Below are 22906 nucleotides of genomic sequence, written 5' to 3' on the forward strand. Positions count from 1 at the left end.
CTTCTGGGGTACAGTCCTGACCAGTAAACGTTGTATCAGTGCCTGTCATGCACCCCAGGTGCCTCAGAAGGCTTTGCTGCTGTTGCTCACAGCCATCCAACCAACATGTAGCTCACACCTTGAGTGTCTGTGTATAGCGGCAGGCCCTGGTCTAGCAGCTCGGACTCCAGTAGCTTGCCAGCAACACACCAGTCACACTCTGGCTTTCTTGGTTACTACTTGCAGGCTGACCCAACACATTCCTACTCCCAGATTTTCACTAAAACGTGCTTTGCAATGTCTAGCCCTCTCCTGGACAGTTCATTGCCCCTGTAAGGAATCAATATTCAACAGTTTGTTACTTTAACTTGAGTTATCAAACAGTTCAGTTTAAACACAGCACTGGATTGGTTTAGAGTAAAAATAAAACAAGTTTATTAACAAAAGAATGGGATTTTAAGTGAATTCAAGTATAAGAGATAAAGTTAAAAATGATTATAAGCAAATAAAAGCAAAAACAAGTGTCTAAAAGTCAAAAACTTAATCTAGTAAATTTTGGTCCAAGAGGGCCTTTCTCATCCACAATCTTCCAGCAAGACGATGGCTGACCCTTTCCTCAGTCAGGATGTCTCCCAGAGGCCCAAAGGTGATGGTGCCTTTGTCTTAGGTGAAAGAGAGAAGTTGGGATTTTCCGCCCCTTTCTTTTATAGTCCAGTGAACATTTAAAGTGGATTCATCTGAAGGTTACCCTTCAAAGTAAAGTTTATACAAGTAGTAAGGAAGGCAACATAAAGTCTGGTGGCGAAGGAGCCTCCATGCTTTTTCTTCCCCACCTGTGTTAGCTGTGTATCGTGGCAGGCCCTGGTCTAGCAGCTCTGAGTCCAGCAGTTTGCCAGCAACACACCAGTCACGTTCTGGCTTCCTTGGTTACTACTCGCAGGCTGACCCCAACACACTCCTACTCCCAGATTTTCACTAAAACCATGTGCTTTGCAATGCAAACAAATTGTGCTGTTTCCTGCCATCGCCTCCTAGGGTTGCCAACTTTTTAATCGCAGGAAACCCAACACCCTTGTCCGACCCCTTCCCCAGGGGCCTGTCCCAGTCACTCCATCCCCCGTCCCTCTGTAGCTCGCACTACCCCACCCTTGCTCACATGTTCATTTTCATTGGGCTGGGGCAAGGGGGTGGTGTGTGGGAGGGGGTGAGTGCTCCGACTGGAGATGCAGACTCTGGAGTGGGGCCTGGGGTGAAGGGTTTGCGGTGCAGGATAGGGCTCTGGACTGGGGCATATTTTCTATAAAGATTATTACATAGCATGTAGGGTGTGAATCCAGGGACTGCTTTCAGTCACACAGAATAAGTATGGCAAACATTAAAAGGCACTCCATGTGTGTCTAGGATTGTGGGGGGAAATGTACAATATTATACTGTTTGAGAAATAGTCTATGATTATGTGATTCAGCCTTGAAAAACTGATGTGTTTAAAAAAAAAAAAACAAAAAAAAAACAGCTCAGGCACAAAATTTGCTTGTCTGTCCTTTCATTATTTTCATCTTATGGTTATCATTCTGGCATTTTACTCACCCATCAAGTAAGATGAGTTGCATGTCCAAAAAAAGCTTGTTCCAGGAGTGTGGGCAAGTAGAATTTCTTAATGCTGAAAAAATTAAATACTGTATCATAATGCATAAAAGTGGGACAATTAAGGCTGTGTGTAACTTCTAAATCTGGCATTTGCTGATTTTTTTTGAGTGCATCCTTAAATTCCTTTGTGTTCTGTGGAATATGAAAAAGTTTACTGAACAAAAAACCTATTAATTGCAATATATGGTGAATAATAATTGTACAAAACAAAGCCAATGAAGCCATCTGACTTTGTACTTGACTAGATGCAATCAAAGTGACATAGGTACTCTCTAATGCCATGTGGTGCTGGCCAGCTTTAGGCTACTTCTTTACTATGAGCTAGGGGTGTGCTTGCCCTGCTCACATACACATACTTGTGCTAACTCTCATTGAACTAGTGTGAGTCTAAATTGCAGTGTAGCAGCTGCAGAAGCACATGAAAACCAGTGGGTGAGTACTTAGCAAGGACAAGCTGTGCCTCCGCAGCTGCTATCCATGCTACCATGAGTACACTATTTGTTAGCTCTGTGAAAGCCAGCACGAGTATGTGTATTCGAATCACACCCTTATTCATAGTGTAGAGGTAGCCTTGGTGTGTTTGGTTGCATCACAAGAAAATATATTTTGTATCTCGGAACAAACAGTTTCAAACTTCTTCTTCGTTGCAGGAAGGTAGAAGAATAGAGCTGTGAGATGGTAAATTTCAGAGGCCTCGTCTATAGTCGGATGGACATACACAAGTTAAACTAAATCTCTTAAAATCATGCCTTAGTTAAATAGGTGCACGATTGTGTAGAGGCAAGGCCTGAAATGTGGAGTGTGTGTTTAGGACTCTTAATGCCATTCTGGTGTGAGGAATGTTGGATTAGTCTTAATTGATATCTGAAAACACAGTCCTGAACAGCTTCTTTCGTTTTGCATGTAGTTTGTCAGCTTGGATTGTAAAAACATGTGCAAGACATGATCTAATCTCAATATAATATATTTCAATTGACCATCTTACATAAGTAAGTTAACACTAACTGAACCTGTTCAGTCAGCCTAATGACTGCTGTAATTGCTCTGGCTTGTAGACTAGAACTTGGACACTGCTTATTGATTATCTTATAATTCCTTAATGTAACTTCTGTTACGTCTGATGAAGTAGAGTCAGCTGCTCTCTTCTTAAGTGGCTAGCTCATATTGGAAGAGGATATAGAATTTTTGGTGGACTGTGTTTAGTCAATACATAGAAACTGTGGTGAATACAAACATACTCTAGAAATGTACTTTCAGTATACTTTAAAAAGAGAACAGAACTGCATATTTTCACACAAAAAACCCTTTGTTTTGAGGGAGGAGATGAATAGAACTTCTTTGTTTTATTTGACGTATTGTTGTAGTTCTAAGATTTTTGTACTTCTGCCAGTTTCAAGCTTTTTGGCCTCATGATTAAACTTCAGTTATTGACCTTATAGATTATTTTTAGGTCTTAACATTAACTTCATCATTTAAAGGGTCAGTAATCATAAAATATTGCATGTTCAGTGACAGGTTTCAGAGTCCTTTTCATGTTCAGTGAGCATTGAAACAAAAGGTAATTACTGAGAATCATTGTAAAATCCATCTTCTCTTGTGACAAGCCATAAAAACAGTCTCTTTCTTGGATGGTGTTGGTAACTGGGGAAAAAAATCAGTAAAGATAGTCATAGTTGTTGCCCTTCTCTCTTGAAGACAATATTCATTTTCCTATTAGAGCAGTGAAAATGCCCCCAGTGTCACATCTTTGACATTCTGCCGCACAATGACTATCCTTCTGGCAAAAAAGGACTGGATGATGCTCCTTTCCACTGTTCAGACAGCTGGAGAGGTTGCTGCTAAAGAATTATAAAAGCTGATTTGCAGTTCAGTTATTGTATAAAATATCTATTGTGACATTCAAACAGTTAAATATGTTCTCATGTGATATTAGGGGCAACAAAATAAGCTAAAGGTATTACTATAATAGTTTGTATTACTTTACAATGTTTTTTTCAACAGAATTATGATTTAAATGATGACACAGTGCTAAATGAGATAAAATTAGTAGATGCTGATCAGTTCCAGTTGCCTGACCTGTGTGCAGAAGAACTTGCTGTTATCCTTGGAGTTTGGTAAGTTTATTGGTATCTTTGTTCCTTTTGTAAAATCTCCCTTGAATCTTGTGAAATGTTAAAAAAATAAAATCTCAGTGAAATAGGGTCTTTTTTTTTTTTAAATCAAGACTAGAGCATATACTAAGCTATAGTCTTGATAAAATCGCCCTCTATAACACTGATAGAGAGCTATGCACAGCTGTTTGCCCCCCACCCCCAGGTATTAATATATACTCTGGGTTAATTAATAAGTAAAAACGTAGACATATCCAACATGACTTTTTTTCTGTCTTGCTCGCTTAGACTGTAAGCTCTTTGAGGCAGAGGAAATGTGTAGCTGTTTGTGCAGCACCTAGAATGATGAAAAAAGAAAAGGAGTACTTGTGGCACCTTAGAGACTAACAAATTTATTTGAGCATAAGCTTTCGTGAGCTACAGCTCACTTCATCGGATGCATTCAGTGGAAAATACAGTGGGGAGATTTATATACATAGAGAACATGAAACAATGGGTGTTACCATACACACTGTAATGAGAGTGATCAGGTAAGGTGAGCTATTACCAGCAGGAGAGCCGGGGGGCGAGGGGACCTTTGTAGTGATGATCAAGGTGGGCCATTTCCAGCAGTTGACAAGAAAGTCTGAGGAACAGTGGGGGGGGAAATAAACATGGGGAATTAGTTTTACTTTGTGTAATGACCCATCCACTCCCAGTCTCTATTCAAGCCTAAGTTAATTGTATCCAGTTTGCAAATTAATTCCAATTCAGCAGTCTCTTGTTGGAGTCTGTTTTTTCACATTTGGGGACAATGTATACCTTCAAATCAGCGGCACTGCTGTGGGTACCCGCATGGCCCCACAGTATGCCAACATTTTTATGGCTGACTTAGAACAACACTTCCTCAGCTCTTGTCCCCTAATGCCCCTACTCTACTCGCGCTACATTGATGACATCTTCATCATCTGGACCCATGGAAAAGAAGCTCTTGAGGAATTCCACCATGATTTCAACAATTTCCATCCCACCATCAACCTCAGCCTGGATCAGTCCACACAAGAGATCCACTTCCTGGACACTACGGTGCTAATAAGCGATGGTCACATAAACACCACCCTATACAGGAAACCTACTGACCGCTATTCCTACCTACATGCCTCCAGCTTTCATGCAGACCACACCACAGGATCCATTCTCTACAGCCAAGCTCTACGATACAACTGCATTTGCTCCAACCCCTCAGACAGAGACAAACACCTATAAGATCTCTATCAAGCATTCTTACAACTACAGTACCCACCTGCTGAAGTGAAGAAACAGATTGACAGAGCCAGAAGAGTACCCAGAAGTCACCTACTACAGGACAGGCCCAACAAAGAAAATAACAGAACACCACTAGCCGTCACCTTCAGCCCCTAACTAAAACCTCTCCAATGCATCATCGAGGATCTACAACCTATCCTGAAGGACGACCCATCACTCTCACAGATCTTGGGAGACAGGCCAGTCCTTGCTTCCACACAGCCCCCCAACCTGAAGCAAATACTCACCAGCAACCACACACCACACAACAGAACCACTAACCCAGGAACCTATCCTTGCAACAAAGCCCGTTGCCAACTGTGTCCACATATCTATTCAGGGGACACCATCATAGGGCCTAATCACATCAGCCACACTATCAGAGGCTCGTTCATCTGCACATCCACCAATGTGATATATGCCATCATGTGCCAGCAATGCCCCTCTGCCATGTACATTGGCCAAACCGGACAGTCTCTACGTAAAAGAATAAATGGACACAAATCAGACGTCAAGAATTATAACATTCAAAAACCAGTTGGAGAACACTTCAGTCTCTCTGGTCACTCGATTACAGACCTAAAAGTTGCAATTCTTTCAACAAAAAACTTCAAAAACAGACTCCAACGAGAGACTGCTGAATTGGAATTAATTTGCAAACTGGATACAATTAACTTAGGCTTGAATAGAGACTGGGAGTGGATGGGTCATTACAGAAAGTAAAACTATTTCCCCATGTTTATTTTCCCCCTCTCCCCCGCACTGTTCCTCAGACGTTCTTGTCAACTGCTGGAAATGGCCCACCTTGATTATCACTACAAAAGGTTCGCCCACCCCCCTGCTCTCCTGCTGGTAATAGCTCACCTTACCTGATCACTCTCGTTACAGTGTGTATGGTAACACCCATTGTTTCATGTTCTCTATGTATATAAATCTTCCCACTGTATTTTTCACTTAATGCATCCGATGAAGTGAGCTGTAGCTCATGAAAGCTTATGGCCAAATACATTTGTTAGTCTGTAAGGTGCCACAAGTACTCCTTTTCTCTTTGCGAATGCAGACTAACATGGCTGCTACTCTGAAACCTAGAATGATGAGGCATTTAGGCACTATTGAAATACAAATAAAAATTATTGTATTTCTCATCCTCCTTTTTCCCTACTGTGCCCTCTCTGAGACCCCATCATCTTTTTTTATCTGTCACTGAGTTCTGGAGTCACATGTAGAGCTAGATAAAGCTCCTTGGACAAGGTATCTCTTTCCTTTGTTCTGAAAAACCTATGGTATGCTTCTCGGATGCTGTGTACATATTATATTTGTTACTCTGAAGGAAGTAAAATGGTATTCAATAAAAAATTTTAAATGGGATTAATAAAATCCCATGCTCCATGAAAATTCCTTCCCAACTCTGAATTAGGTAGTTGCAATGGATTAGGAGGATGTTCAGTGTGGTGAGAGCAAAGAAAACAAAATGTAAATATTTTAGGTACAATACTATATAAAATTTTCAAGTTAAGCTTTCTCCATAGATAGATCTCAGTGAGGGAATATATTCTGTATTGAAATTATGTTTTGCTGTGATATTAATGAAACATAAGGTTGAAAAATATAAATGGACAAAATTCAGGAAATGAAAATGTTATGATTAAAATGCAACTTTAACTGTGTCCATTGTGCTTATGAGTGGTAACAACCTTTAACTAGTTGTATATTATGTATACAAATAGTTGTATATTATGTCTATAATGTAACTGTACAATATATGCACAAAGTATAATTATTACAGTTGGAGGATAATTAGATTTGAGACCAAAAATTTCTCCCATTTGAAGTGTATAGAATTAAAGAGCATAATCACTTTTCATGTTCAGTATGAAACATGAGAATCTTTGCAACTTTACCTGAAGAACGCTACCACTGTATTCTTTATACTTTGCAAAAAGCAATTATAAAGTTTCAGCGGAGATCATTCTTTGTTTATAGTGTGATTTAGGCCTTAATATAATCTGGTGTTTCACATGGGAGGGGAATTATAACCCTGTTGTCTCCTTTTGTACTATTTGATGGACTTCATATATCACTAGCACTACATTATGGGATTTGGTGAGCTATTCTGAGTTGTTCGTGTAAGAAATGTCCAATTATTTGGAGTTGTGTACCCATTTCCTTCTTTGGCTTTACAGATACATCCTACTATGATTAATATGCTTGCCAACTCTCATCTTCTGCTCTGTTTTTGGCTTTTCCCTTGTGTTTGCTCACTATGGCTTGCTGGCAGCTTACTGGGCAAGGAGCCCTCTGTCAGTGCTCCTTGACAGATTGAGAGGAGGTTGCAGGTTCCAGAAATCTTTACCTTTTAGTACTTCTCCTTTAAAGGTTATGGAGTTCTTCTTTTTGAAGAAGATTGTGTCCGATTACCCATTGATCAGTAATCCGAACGTAAACAAGTTCCTGGAAAGACAGAAAATGGATTTAAAATACTGGCTTAATATAGCTCAATTTACACTGCTTATAAGCTTAAACTAGATAAAGTATCTCGGCTTGTTTACAGAGAGAGTGAGTGGATAAAAAAGACAACTAAATGCATAACATCCCTTGAAACGAATCCCTTTCTCTGACCACTCTCTTTCTCTTTCTGTGTCCCCCTTGACACACTTATTAAATCCTTCCTCTAGTTCTCCCAGTTTTCTGAAGGCAAAGAGCTATAATAGAAGTTCATACAACAGTTTTGCTCTCCACCCTCTAGAAGGTGGCACTAAGGAAGAGAAAACAGTGATTAATGGCCACTTTGAAGGGCCTTAACAACCTATCTCTCGGGTACCATCTTTCGAAAACCACCTTGACAGGATGTAACATACCCAAATATGGGTTTTTTTTTCTTTTTTCAATTATCTGACTTAAGGACAAAGGCTCAAACCCTCTGTTGCACATACATAATATATTTTTTATTCATAACATTGTTTTCTAGAAGATGTTTTTAGCTTTTTGCAAATTTGAGAAGCATGCTTTATATATAAAGATTGTACCCATTGAACTGAATTTATTTTGTGTATACTCAAATAATTCTCGTTTCACAGCATAGATTTCCAAAAGAACAACCCAATACACAAGCTAACTGAAGAGGAACTTTCAGCATTTACATCAGTAAGTAACTTATCTCTGTTTTTTACTATATTTATATGTTCCTTCAACTTCTCTAAGTGAAGTACTAAGCTGCGACCCATCAACTATTTTGGTGACATTGTTTATGAATAAAAACTAATCTGGTTTTGGTCTGTTGCGTCCATAATTATGAAAAAGCACATTCATTCTCTCTCTCATATCAATGCTGAAATTCAGCCTTGTTTGCTTCACCAGCTCTGCACTATAAAGTTTACATTTAAAAAACCCCAAATGCTATTTTCATTTCAATGTCTTTTACAAACATTTAATGAGAGAATTTCTGATGATTTTAGATTTAGATTCCCTACTCGGAGTTGAAATGTAATGATACAGGTCAGGCCCTTATAACAAATTCTTCACACTGATTTAGTTCTGAAAGTACTTCCCTACCTTGTGAGCATCTAATTCTCAAGAGTCTTTTGTAAATTAAATAGTATAGTGCAGTCAGAAACAGTGTTCTGATCCTTGCGAAGCCTTAAACACAGGAGTGTACATATTCTTTTTTGGGGCTCAACTGAACTGAAGTAATTGAAAGCCAAATGAGTATTGTTTACACGTTTCTTTAGGATAGTTTCTATCTGTTATATTTGACTTATGCTGAAAGTGAAAGATTTTGTAGAGTGCTTTAGAGTGGCCCACTAAATCCAGGTTTTAGCATTGCTACTCTGTGAACTTGTTCTGTGTTCCATTGTCAAGGTTCATCAACATTTCTAAGTCTGTCATGAAGAAAATAAATTTGTGGTGGGTGGGGAGACTTTAATAAACTTTCACAATACTATTATAATTATGAATATTTCAATAATCAGTAGTTGTCCATTAGTTGCTTTTCTGAAGTCTGCTTTTCTGAAGTCCAGGGTCCATATTCTGCTGATCTCCTTTCTTCCTTTTGGTCCTGAACTTGACCATCTCATGGTCACTGCTGCCCACCTTCTTCTACTTCCCCTACCAATTCTTCCCAGTTTGTGAGCAGCAGGTCAAGAGGAGCACAGCCCCTCGTTGGTTCCTCCAGCACTTGTATCAGGAAGTTGTCCCCAACACTCCAAAAAATTCCTGGATTGTCTGTGCACTGCTGTATTGCTCTCCCAGCAGATGTCAGGGTGATTGAAGTCCCCTGTGAGAACCAGGGCCTGTGATCTGGAAACTTCTGTAAGTTAGTTGTCTGAAGAAAGCCTCGTCTACCTCATCCTCCTGGTCTGGTGGTCTATAGCAGATGCCCCCCACGACATCACCCTTGTTGATCTTGCCTCTGAACAGGCTGTCCTCCATTTTCATGCTGGAGCTCTGAGCAATCATACTGCTCTCTTACATACAGTGCAACTCCTTCACCTTTTCTCCCTTTTCTCAGCATGACCACTGTCACTTGAACTAAACTAACTTCAGAGTAGATAACTCAAGTTAATTCTGCAGTGAAGGTTAATCTTATTAGGGTATGTCTACAGTATGAAATTATTTTGAAATTATTCTATTTGAATTTTCAGAAGCTATTTTATACATTCAGTCTTCTGAGTACCCACTAAAGTGCGTGAATTCGGCAGATTGCGTCCACAGTACCAAGGCTAGCATCGAATGTCAAGCAGTGCTCTGTGGGTAGCTATCGCACAATTCCCGCAGTCCCCGCTGCCCATTGGAATTCTGTGTTAAGCTCCCAGTGCATGGTGGGGCAAAAACATTCTTGCAGGTGTTTCTGGGTGTGTGTCATCAGAAAGCTACAGCCGAAAATCGCTTCGCGCCTTTTTGGCTTACAGATGCCATACTGCTTTCAGCAGACGGTGCACCGCTGCTCTCCTTCTACTATGAATCCACCTCTCCAACTCAACTTTGCTCGGCCATCGTGAACCGAACAGCACAGCTTCCGCCGCCAACTCTGGTCTCCCGCTATTGCCAGACTTCGGAGCTTCTCCATTTGTCTGTCCTAGGTTCCACCTCCATGAAAGCCACAGAAGACAACCATTTTCCGCCATTGTTCGGCTACCGTGAACCAAACAGCACAGCTTCTGCTGCCACTCTGCTCTCCTACATTTCGCGCCCTTTTTCCAGGATTACCCGTGCAGGCGCCATAGCCATGGAGCCCAATCAGATCTCCGCTGCAGTTTTGACCATTGTAAATACCTCGCGCATTATCCATCAGTATGTGCAGAACCTGCAAAACCTGGCGAGGAAGCGACGACAGCGCAATTACTACAGTGATGAAGACATGGACACAGATGGCATGGCATGTGGCGATTGGGAGATCATGGTGGTGTTGGGCCAGGTTCATGCTGTAGAACGCCGATTCTGGGCCCGGGAAACAAGCTAAGGCTGGTGGGACCGCATAGTATTGCAGGTACGGATGATTCCCAGTGGCTGAGAAACTTTCGTATGCGTAGGGCCACTTTCATGGAACTTTGTGACTTGCTGTCCCCTACCCTGAAGCGCAAAAACACCAAAATGAGAGCAGCCCTCACAGTTGAGAAGCGAGTGGCCCTGTGGAAGCTTGCAACACCCGACGGCTACCAGTTAGTCAGAAATCAGTTTGGAGTGGGGAAATCTACTGTGGGGGCTGCTGTGCTGCAAGTAGCCAACGCAATCATTGACCACCTGCTATCAAGGGTAGTGACTTTGGGAAATGTGCAGACCATTGTGGATGGCTTTAATGCGCTGGGGTTCCCTAACTGCGGTGGGGCGATAGACGGAACACATATCCCTATCTTGGCCCTGGCACACCGGGGTGGCCAGTACATAAACCACAAGGGGTACTTTTCCATGGTGCTGCAAGCACTGGTGGATCACAAGGGACGTTTCACCGACATCAACGTGGGATGGCCGGGAAAGGTGCATGACGCTCGCATCTTCAGGAACTCTGGTCTGTTTGAACAGCTGCAGGAAGGAACTTACTTCCCAGACCAGAAAATTACTGTTGGGGATGTTGAAATGCCTATAGTTATCCTCGGGGACCCAGCGTTAACGCCATGGCTCATGAAGCCGTACGCAGGCACCCTGGACGGTAGTAAGGAGCAGTTCAACTATAGGCTGAGCAAGTGCAGATTGGTGGTAGAATGTGCTTTTGGATGTTTGAAAGCACACTAGCGCAGTTTACTGACTTGGTTAGATCTCAGTGCAACCAATATTCCAGTTGTAATTGCTGCTTGTTGTGTGCTCCGCAACGTCTGTGAGAGTAAGGGGGAGACATTTATGGTGGGGTGGGAGGTTGAGGCAACTCGCCTGGCGGCCAGTTTCGCACAGCCAGACAACAGGGCGATTAGAAGAGCGCAGCATGGTGCGCTGCACATCAGAGAAGCTTTGAAAGCCAGTTTCATGACTGGCCAGGGTACCGTGTGAGAGTTGCTTGTTTCTCTTAAAGTTACCCGCCCCCTATATATATATATGAAAGGAAATTAAAGTCACAATTGTTTAAAAAACGTTCTTTATTATTTGTTGCACAAAACATTGAGAGAAATCAGAAGCTAGACAAGGGAGGGCGGGTATTGGGTTACGGGTGTGGAGGAGGAGGGAAGGACAAGTCCAGAAACCAGATCAAAATTTCAGGTATGCCAGCTTCCTGCTGCTTGTGCAATCCTCTGGGGTTGACTGTGTGGGTCCCCATAGCCTTCCCCCGCCCTCCCCCCCGTGTTCTTGGGCATCTGGGTGAGGAGGCTGTGGAACTTGGGGAGGAGGGAGGGCGGTTATTCAGGGGCTGCAGCAGCAGTCTGTGGTCTTACTGCCTTTCCCGCATTAGATCCACCATACAGTGGAACATGTCAGTTTGCTCCCCCATGAGCTTGAATGTAGCATCCTGCCTGGTCTCGTCGCGCATGTCCCTCCTCTCTTCATATTCATGTAACGCTCTACGCGACTCTGCAATTGTTTGCCTCCACACATTCCGCTGCGGCACCAGAGCAAGACTTCGGGAGAGACTAGACCCATGCTGGGCAGTTCTCGGTCCCCATCGGCCTCTAGGCCTCCGACTCGGTCAAGCAGAATAGCCCAGCCCGTTCGGAGCAGGCTTCCCTAGATGTCTGGATGCCTTCCACGCCAGAGGCCCTGCAAGCAGCCCAGGATGTTATGTTCTTGATGGTACCAGGAGCACTGCCAATGTTGGCCCCGCGGTCTAGAGGCAAGCCTCTGCTGGGTTCTCCGCAGTCGCCCCCAACTCGGTACCGATCTCGGTCAACGGAATATTCCCAACCCTGTTTACCGCTCAGCAACCGTCCCGTGCATAGTCCACGCAGACAACCAGGTTGTCTGGCTGGGTTCCATCTGACAGAGACTCCAGACACCGCTCTGCCTCGGAGTACATACAGAAGGGACCAAGGCAGATGACGCTGAAGGTCCTCGTCTCAGAAGGGCTATCGTAGCCAATCGCAACACGAACATCAACGCCATTCTTGTTCGTCGTCTTGCTCCAGGACCCCACCACGGCACCGCTCCCACAGCCCCGGGCATAGGTCATTGGTGCCTCGCCGGCACAGATCCACCCACCGGAGCCGATCGTGGAGCAGCTGCTTCCAGTGGTACCGTTCCTCCATGTCGGGGTCGCAATCTCATGGTTGGCACCGCTCCCGGCGCTGCCACTCCTCCCAGTCCAGGGACAGTGGCAGGTCCTACGTCAGCCCAGCCTCCCTTCCTAGTCGTCCATTGATGGGTCAGGCCAGCCAGGCCGAACGGCCTGCTCTGCTGGTGCCACAGCACCGGTGCAGTGGCGCTGGGCCCCGTGGCCGGCACAGTGGTACTGGTGAGCACCATGGCCCCCGATGCAGCCCCTGATGGGGGCTCACTCAGTGGCCGGAGCCTTGGCATAGCTGTCAGCCTCCCTCTGCCAGGCTCCGAGGAAGGAGTCAGTGGGACGTGCATCTTTGGCGCCCTGCCCGGAGAGCGACCAGGGTGTGGATCCTCCCGTGCTGGTGGACACGCAAAGTACTGCACCTGCCTCCTCGCCCTCCCATGATGGCGTGATTTACGTCCCCTCCTCCCTCTGTTCCCGTAGGAGGACTCTAAAGCCCACCAGAAGCTATTGAAAAGGGTGGCATCAAACCTCAACCTTCAGGCAGAGGAGGTGGAGGAGTCCTTGGACTCTCTTTTGAATGTCCTGTCCGCCTCAGTACCGGGCAGCGTGGCCTTGCCACTCCACGAAGGGGTGGCAAAAATTTCAAATGCCTTGTGGCAAACACCGGCCTCATTGTCCCCCATCTCTAAGAGTGCGGAACGCAAGTATTTTGTGCCCGCCAAAGGACATGAATACCTTTACACCCACCCTGCTCCTAACTCTCTGGTGGTTGAGTCGGTCAACCACGGGGAACGGCCGGGCCAACCAGTCCTTACTCTGAAAAATAAAGATTCAAGGAGGCTGGATTCTTTTGGGAGAAAAATTTATTCATCCTCGAGCTTTCAGTTATGGGTGGTGAACCATCAGGCTCTCCTGGGCCGGTATGAGTTCAGTCTATGGGGCTCTCTGCCCAAGTTCGAGGACTCCCTCCAGGAGTGTGACAGGAAGGAGTTCAAAGCTCTGGTGGAGGAGGTTACAGCAGCTGCCAGGGCAACCCTGCAGGCAGCGTCGGATGCGGCGGACGTGGCCGCTTGGTCCATAGCCTCTGCGGGTCCATGAGAAGGGCGTCGTGACTTCTGCTGTCCGGGCTGTCGAGTGAGGTGCAGAGCTCCTTGCAGGACCTCCCGTTTGACACCAAGGCTCCGTTTGCGGAACAGACGGACATAAAATTGCATGGCCTGAAGGACTCCCGCACTAGGCTTAAGACTATTGGCCTCTCTATTCCAGCTCCAGCTAAACCAAAGTTTAAGCCACAGCAGTCTCCCACCCAGGCCACCCACTCTAAATATGAGCCCCCTTATAAAAAGTTGCGGGATTATAAGAAACGGCTGCAGAGACCATCTCTGTCTGCCCCCCAGCCTGGGTCCTGCAAGGGCAAACAGGCAGGGAAATGGCAGTTTTGATGGGACACCCGGGGGCAACCTACCAGTTCTCACCAGGGATCCACCCTCTATAAAGCTTCCCTTCTCCAACCAGTTGTGTGCTACATCCTCCAGTTTACCTCTACCCCGCACAACCACCATCTGCCCCCATCCCTCCTGGGGGACCCCTTTCATGAGGCTCTGCTCGAGCAGGAGGTGGGGTGGCTCCTTGGCCTAGGAGCAGTAGAAGTGGTGTCAGCGGAGTTTGAACGCAAGGGGTACTGCTCCCGCTATTTCCTAATCCCGAAGGCCAAAGGCAGGCTCAGGCCCATCCTGAACCTACGAGGCCTGAACCAGTACATGGTGAAGCTCAAGTTCCACATGGTCTCCCTGGCCTCCATCATTTCCTCCCTGGATCCTGGGGACTGGTACACCACCCTCGATCTGCAGGACGTGTACTTCCACATCCATATATTCGAGGGGCACAGACGCTTTCTCCGTTTCATGGTTGGGCAGGATCACTATCAATTCATGGTCCTCCCGGTTGGCCTATCCATGACCCCCAGGGTATTTACAAAATGTACGTCTGTGGTGGCGGCCTACCTCAGGCACCATGGGGTCCAGATCTTCCCCTATCTGGACAACTGGCTGGTCAAGTTCAGTTCCCGGTCGCAGGTGCGGGACCATGTAACGCTCCTTCTGTCCACGTGCGCCACTCTGAGCCTGTTGGTAAACAACACCAAGTCCACAGTAGTCCTAGTACAATGCATAGAGTTTATCGGGGTGGTCCTGGACGCCACGTCGGCCAGAGCCTCCCTCCCACTGGTCAGGTTCGAGACCCTGAAAGGGCTCATCGACGCAGTCACAAGGTTTCCAGTGACAACAGCCAGAGCGTCTCCAGCTCTTGGGTCACATGTTGGTGTGCACATACATAGTTTGTCACGCCAGACTCAGGATGAGACCCCTCCAGCTCTGGTTGGCCCTGGTGTTCTCCCACGCCAGAGACAGGATGGGCAAGGTCCTCACTGTGCCTGAATCAGTGATCGCCTCCCTTCGATGGTGGTCCTCCCCGGGGAACGTGCTCCATGGGGTCCCATTCAGAGGCAGACCCCCGTCGCTGGAACTGGTGTTCGATGCATCGGACCTGGGGAGACGTTCAGATCCAAGGTCTGTGGTCTGCACAGGACCTGGCCCTCCACATAAACGTCAAAGAGCTCAGGGTAGTCCGACTGGCGTGCATGGCCTTCTGCTCATACCTGGAGGGCAGAGTGGGCAGGGTTATCACAGCCTCGATGTTTTACATCAACAGGGAAGGCGGGGCCCGATCCTCTGCTTGGAAGCCCTCAGGCTGTGGGACTTCTGTATAGCCCATGATGTTTGCTGACAGGTCTACCACCTACTGGGCGCCCGGAACTCACAGGCAGACCGCTTGAGCAGGGACTTCTCTCAGCATGAGTGGTCTCTTCATCCAGAGGTGGCGCTCAGACTTTTCCTAGAGTGGGGAACTCCCCAGGTGGACCTGTTCGCCATTCGGCAGAACTGTTGCTGTTACTGGTTTTGCTCCGGGGGGGGGTGGGACAGGGCGCTATCTCCGGTGCCTTTCAGATGGGCGGCTGAGCGGGATGTTTCCCCCGTGACTACCCCGATTCAACTCATTTTGGACTACCTCAAAGCCCAGGGCCTGGCGCCCTCATCTGTCAAGGTGAACTTGGCGGCCATATCGGCCTTCCACCCGCCGATGCAGGGGCACACGGTGTTCTCCCATGCCATGACTGGCCAATTCCTTAAGGGATTGGATAGTCTCTTCCCGTACATTAGGCCCCCTGTCCCGCAGTGGGACCTGAACTTGGTTCTGGCCTGGCTGAGAGGCCCCCCCTTTGAGCCGCTAGCTACGTGCTCCTGGTCGCCCCTCTTGTGGAAGGTAGCCTTCCTAATAACGATCATGTTGGCTAGCGGGTCTCAGGAGCTCAGGGCCCTGACCTCCGAGCCACCGTACACGGTGTTCCATAAGGATAAGGTTCAGCTCTGCCCACATCCTTCGTTCCTCCTGAAGGTGGTCTCCGCCTACCACATGGGTCAGGACATTTTCCTGCCGGTCCTCTGCCCCACGCCCCATGTATCCAGTGAGGAGCGTCACCTCCACACGCTGGATGTGAGATGGGCTCTGGCCTTTTACCTGGAGCGGACTAAGCCGTTCAGGAAGTCCTCGCAGCTGTTCATCACCTCGGCTGAATGCATGAGGGGTTAGCTGATCTCCACTCAGCGGCTTTCCAACTGGATCACCTCGTGTATCCATACCTGTTATGACCTGACGGGAATCCCTCCACCGTCAATTGTGAGGGCGCACTCGACTAGGGCGCAAGCCTCATTGGCTGCCTTTTTAGCCCATGTCCCCATTCAGGACATTTGCAGGTCTGCCATGTGGTCTTCAGTTCACACATTCACCTTGCATTATGTGATCGTCTCCCAGACCAGGGAAGATGCCGGGTTTGGCAGGGGTGTGCTCCGTCCCGTGAATTTGTGAACTCCTACCCACCTCCAACAGATATAGCTTGGAATCGCCTATTGTGAAATACACATGAGCAATCACTCGAAGAAGAAAAGACAGTTACCTTTTCCATAACTGGTGTTCTTCAAGATGTGTTGCTCGTGTCTATTCTACATCCTGCCCTCTTTCCCCTCTGTCGGAGTTGTCTAGCTAGAAGGAACTGAGGGTCGGGGGAGTGCCCAGCGCCCCTTATACTTCGCCATGGAGGCTCCACTCCAGGGGTCGCTACGGGTGCTCCCCTACGGGTATTGCTAGGGGGAAAACTTTCAACACCGGTGCACGTGGCGAGCACGCACACCTGTTGTGGAATAGACATGAGCAACACATCTCCAAGAACACCAGTTACAGAAAAGTTAACTGTCTTTTTGAACAATTCTGAAGAACAAGCTAGCAAAGATCAGTCTGCTCTTGGAAAATTCACAAACCAATAAAAGGGCTGAAGTTATCAAATTCTTCAGTTTATAGCTCTGTTTGTACCTGTGTGATGAGATGCCAGGCTCTGGGTTGCACCACTTGAAAAGGGTATAAGTTTGGGGTATCAAATCTTTCTCTGAATACAGGTATCCAGCTGGTGATCAGATCTTGATTTGAAAAAGTTCCAGAAACGAAAAGCAACAAGATTTAACCATCAGATTATTAAACGTAGTGGTTCAGGCTATGTCAAGTTTCCTTCCCCACTCTGAACTCTAGGGTACAGATGTGGGGACCTGCATGAAAGACCCCCTAAGCTTTTTCTTACCAGCTTAGGTTAAAACCTTCCCCAAGGTACAAAGTTTGCCTTGTCCTTGAACCCTATGCTGCCACCACCAAATGTGTTGAACAAAGAACAGGGAAAGAGCCCACTTGGGGAAGTCTTCCTGCAAAATATGCCCCCAAGCCCTACGCCCCCTTTCCTGGGGAAGGCTTGATAAAAATCCTCACCAATTTGTACAGGTGAACACAGACCCGAACCCTTGGATCTTAAGAACAATGAAAAATCAATCAGGTTCTGAAAAGAAGAATTTTAATGAAAGAAAAGGTAAAAGAATCACCTCTGTAAAATCAGGATGGTAAATACCTTACAGGGTAATCAGATTCAAAACATAGAGAATCCCTCTAGGCAAAACCTTAAGTTACAAAAAGACACAAAAACAGGAATATACATTCCATTCAGCACAGATTATTTTACCAGCCATTAAACAAAAGGAAATCTAACGCATTTCTAGCTAGATTACTTACTAACAGTTGTAAGGCTGCATTCCTGATCTGTTCCCGGAAAAAGCATCACACAAACCCCTTGTTTCCCCCCTCCAGCTTTGAAAGTATCTTGTCTCCTCATTGGTCATTTTGGTCAGGTGCCAGCGAGGTTATTTTAGCTTCTTAACCCTTTACAGGTGAAAGGGTTTTGCCTCTGGTCAGGAAGGATTTTATAGCACTGTATGCAGAAAGGTGGTTACCCTTCCCTTTATTTTTATGACAGGCTACATTTCTGGAATATCTATAACTTTGAGAGTAAGACTGTGTGAGTATCTTAAAAAATCCATGGCAGATTACAAGTTGCAGATCTGCCTGTAGTCCCCAGACAGACTACTTGTTTCGTTCCTCAACACTGCAATCATAGCGTGTTGTTCTAGAAAGATACTTGCCACCTGAGGGAATAGATTAGGATTAAGTACTGAGGGTAAAATCCTGACCTCACTGAAGACAGTGACAAAACTCCCATTGACTTTAATAGGGCCAGGATTTTGCCCTGTAAATTTACAGTTAAGTAATGATTAAGGACAATGGTAAGGGTTCAGTGTACCTAACCTATCTTTATACTATAAACAAGAAATCAGACCTATGAAATACAATAGTAATATTTCTGCAACAGATATAAATTTAACATTAGTTGGCCAGCTTTGAAGTGGTGGTGTATGTCAGCATTGGATTAATGTTGAGTCTATTTTAATCTTTTGCACTTCTTTAATGCTTTCCTTGAGAATCTTAAAGCATTTTACAAACATTCAAGTAAGTTTTGTATCTTCACTGAAAGACTTTTACAGATGGATAAACAAGCAGAGTGACTTGCTTTGAAGGTCATGCAGCAAGTCATCATCAGCCCTGGGGAAATAATTTTTCTCCTTAGCTTGCCGAGGTCCATATGACAACATAATATGTATAGGTACTTGTAAGCAAATGGTTCAGGAAGCTGAGTGAATCACTTTATAAATTACTCATGTTTACGTAAGCTTTTTAGCCTTGTACTAGCAGATTATTTAAAATTAGCATTGCTGTGATAGATAAATTAAGCCTACTGATATACAAGTATTTTTTAGTACACACTGACAGCTGTTGTTTAGATTGGAATTAATACTTTTGGAGAGCGGGGAGTTTGAAAGAGAGGTGGGAAGGAGAAAGGTGAAGGATGAAATAAGGGGAATAGAGAAAGAGTTAAGGTATGAAGGAAGAGAAGAGAGAATGAGGCTTTACAAGATAATTCCAGAATGAAGGAATACAAATATTTGAAGAAACGTTAAATAGGGACAAAAAATACGGGGGCGGGGGAGAATATTAAAATACACAATCAGAACAGAAAAGAGAATTAATGAACTTCGTGAAAAATACATTTAAACTTAAAAACATTAGCCTAAGGGAAAATACATGGGGGAGAGGAGAGAAGATACAGAAAGATATACAGTAGTAGGAAACGAGAATGTATAAAAGGGAAAAAAGAACAAAAATAAGATTATCAAGTTTAAATTAAATTTTGTATTATAAAAAGTTTGGTAGAATGTTATAATTTATCTTTTGAGTGCTGGTCCTTGTTGTATTCCACTGAGGATTATACACATGTGCCATGCATCCGGAGCCCTATGTTTTCCTGTAGGTTCCATAATTTTCATAACAAGTGTCTCTCAGTCTCACTTTTTTTTTGCTGTAAAACAGTAGATATTGCTAATTATTATTCGGTGTACTTTTGTGGAAACTCCAAAGCCCTCTTACCCTATTTTAAGTTCTCCATTGCTCTGTCAAATTCCCTAGGATCTTCATGTCTTCAGTCTCCTGCTCTTCATATCTTTGCTACCTCCTGCACAACTTAATGATGGATGAAATACAGCAATAATCTCTAATTAAATTGCTAATTTAAGTAATCCTTTTAATGTTAAATTCAGTCATTTTAAAATTATAATAAATAAAAGACCTTAACAGGACTGCCCTCACATGTAAAATATGTACTTAAAAGGTCCAAACTTTTGTCATTTATAAACTTTCTCTTCAAAAATATAAATACTTCTGCTCAGGTGTAAAAACAGGAGACACTGAACCGACATAGCATGTGGGCTATGCAGTAAAAGTAAACAGTCTTATGATTGCTCATGTGATATTGCTCAGGAAATCATACTCACTGATATTTGTGAAGTGGTAGAGGCCCATTGTCTGGGCGAATTCCTCATATAGAGAAAAAAATAGAATAGCATTATCATGCCATCTAGTGGCCAACTATTTGAAAATCATGGTTTTTACTTGTACTCCCTTCTCAGTATTTATAGTAAACATTTATTCTAGTGAATACAAGCATGCTTATTTAAATATACACTTTTCTGGAACTAATGTACCTCCTTTGCGGAGGTGCTACAAATTACTTCACATGGAAAGCACAGCAGAGACAGCTAGCCAGGTGGCAGGAGATGTCTCCAGAGAAAATCAGCTTAACCCTACCAGATGTGTGGAAGCAATCACATTGCTTTTTATTCTGGGCAACAGAACCAAATAAGCAGAAAACAAGAAAGAGGTTTCCTAAATTAGTGCAGAACTGAGCATATAACAGTAATGCTGTAAAAGTCCAAGAATGCTTGAAATCGATGCTATACCAGATATAAGTAAATACTTTCAAATGCAAAGAAGTAATAAGAATAAGTGTCAGAATTAGCCAAGGTGGTCACAGATGTAACCCCATGCTCCAAGTGTCCCTAAACCACTAAATGCCAGAAGCTGGGACTGGATGATGGGATGGATCACTCAAAATTGCCCTCTTCTATTTATTCCCCTGAAGCATCTGGGAATGGCTACTGTCAGAAGACAGGAGACTGGGCTAGATGGACCATTGGTCTGACCCACTATAGCCATTCTTATGTTCTTAGAATAATACACTTTGAAGCACTTGCCTAGGACCACATAGTTAACTGCGCACAGTGACCCAAATCCAAATCCTCTTTCCTTCATTTCATCTTTTGAGCCAGTTGATCCATGGCCTACTTATTGTAACATCGTAAATCCAAGTAAAAATATGTGTGGCTTGTAACCACACAATCCTAAATCTTCCCTGGAATCAAAAGGCACAAATTAGACTCTAGCCTTCATATGGTACTTTATATCAACAAAGGCTCTCTCTTAGGTTTATGCTTTAACCTGAAATTGTATGTAGTTAGGAAAGGATCTTGTGGAAGAATCCCAAGTAAAGTCTCTGACCTATCCTGCAGCTGAGAGAATGAGTCCCATCATAACCTGAAGACTAGGCAAGCCACATTACATCTTCTGACCTTACAGTGGGTTGGGTTTTTTTGTTTGTTTTTGTTTTTAAACGATGGGGAGAGTTGGTGCATCAAGGGCTCCTAAAGCATCTATTAATGAATACTTTAAAAGGGCACTGCATGTGCTTATTTGCTCAGCAGTTGTTTTCCTGTAAATTAATCAGTTGCAATTCATTTAAGCTAGTTCAAAGCACCTTATTAAGTATATAAACAATAACTATACAATGAAATTAGGCCAAAAAAGCCATATAATAATGCTCCCCTTGGTTCCTCTAGCATTATTTAAACTGCTGTGTGTATGTGTGAGCAGGCATCTTCTCAGCCTACATGTGGATTCCTAAATCTGCAGGCTGGTTAGATGGTTGTCATACGTTCATCTGATATCTGCTGAAATGTGTCTTTCCTGGAGAAAGGAATGCCTTTCAAGATATCTTAGGAAACATCAGAAATCTTAAGTCACTTTAATAAGGCAGTGGATCATCATGAGACCCCTTTACTTTGGGCACTTTTAATCAGAAGAGGTACTTGTGGCCTGCAGTTCCCTTTTAATGGATGTAGTTAAATCATAGTTAAAATAAAGGTAGTACAATAGGGGACATTAACAAAATAAGATCAAACTAATGGCCTGATTCTGCCAGGTACCCAGCACCTCTGGAAGGTGCAGAATGCCCTGAACACTCAGTGAAGTTTTTCTGAGTTGAAGATCTCTGTGTCTATCAGGTTCAGGTCCTTAATTTAATTTTTTTATCAATGTTGATTGTAGTCCTAAAAATATTATTGAGAGCTACAGTGGGGACTTGAATCATGCTACAAGACGAATACTGTAGTTGAAAGACATGATTGAACTTGACAGGGAGTTTGGGTATTGCCCTAACAGTAGTGACCATTAGTTAATAAGTACTGTTAATTAATAAGTACTAAATTAATACTGCTAACTATTGAAGCGTTATTTTTGGGTCAAATCCTATTTGTGTCCATAATCTCATTCACTGTAATGGGCCTACATCTCAGTAGGGCAATCTAGATTTAGTGTATAGAGCTTTTTGCTCAAACCTATTAATCGAACATCACATACACAAATATTTTAATAGCTTGTCTTAATTTATAGCTGAAATTAAAGAATCAAATATACATAGTAAATCAACATTGATTTGAATAACATTTTGGGTGTACGTAGGACTTTTCTCTTTGAATTTAATAGCCTTGTGCTGTGCGCAGATATAATCTTCAAGATTTTTACAAAAGTTCTGGATTGGACGCTAAAATTATTAACTCCTTTCTAGTGTAGCCATTTCTGGAGCTTTCACATTCTTGTGATTAAATTGTTAACTAGATATCTTCATGTTAAAGGTTTTGGCTCCTATACATATTACAATCAACACAAAATGACAGGTTTCAGAATAGCAGCCGTGTTAGTCTGTATTAGCAAAAAGAAAAGGAGTATTTGTGGCACCTTAGAGACTAATAAATTTATTTGAGCATAAGCTTTTGTGAGCTACAGCTCACTTCATCAGATTGCTGTAGCTCACGAAAGCTTATGCTCAAATAAATTTGTTAGTCTCTAAGGTGCCACAAGTACTCCTTAACACAAAATGAGTATTTGGATTTAGGTGTGGCTAAAATAGGGATTCCGTATTTTACCTGTGTGTTTAAGGATTTAAGGAAACGTTTTTCTTTAAAAGATTATTTTATCTTATTTCTATTTTGATAGCACATGGGGAACCCAAAGAGGAATTTGGGCCCCTTTGTGCTAAACATTGCACAATCAAGTAACAGAGTCCCTGCTCATAGTTAGGCAT

General features: G+C 44.0%; 1 protein-coding gene across 4 annotated transcripts in view; it reads left to right on the forward strand.

Moving 5' to 3' along the window:
• Positions 1-22906, forward strand: part of TTC27 (tetratricopeptide repeat domain 27) — a 190974-nt gene that overhangs the window by 62391 nt on the left and 105677 nt on the right. For all 4 annotated transcript variants that reach the window (XM_037895448.2, XM_037895447.2, XM_037895449.2 and 1 more), the window contains exons 8-9: positions 3628-3740; positions 8099-8165. In XM_037895448.2, the coding sequence (XP_037751376.1) occupies positions 3628-3740; positions 8099-8165 (180 nt within the window). The remainder of the gene's footprint in view (positions 1-3627; positions 3741-8098; positions 8166-22906) is intronic.

Source organism: Chelonia mydas, chromosome 3 (assembly GCF_015237465.2).
Source record: "Chelonia mydas isolate rCheMyd1 chromosome 3, rCheMyd1.pri.v2, whole genome shotgun sequence".
NCBI classification, from domain to species: domain Eukaryota; kingdom Metazoa; phylum Chordata; order Testudines; family Cheloniidae; genus Chelonia; species Chelonia mydas.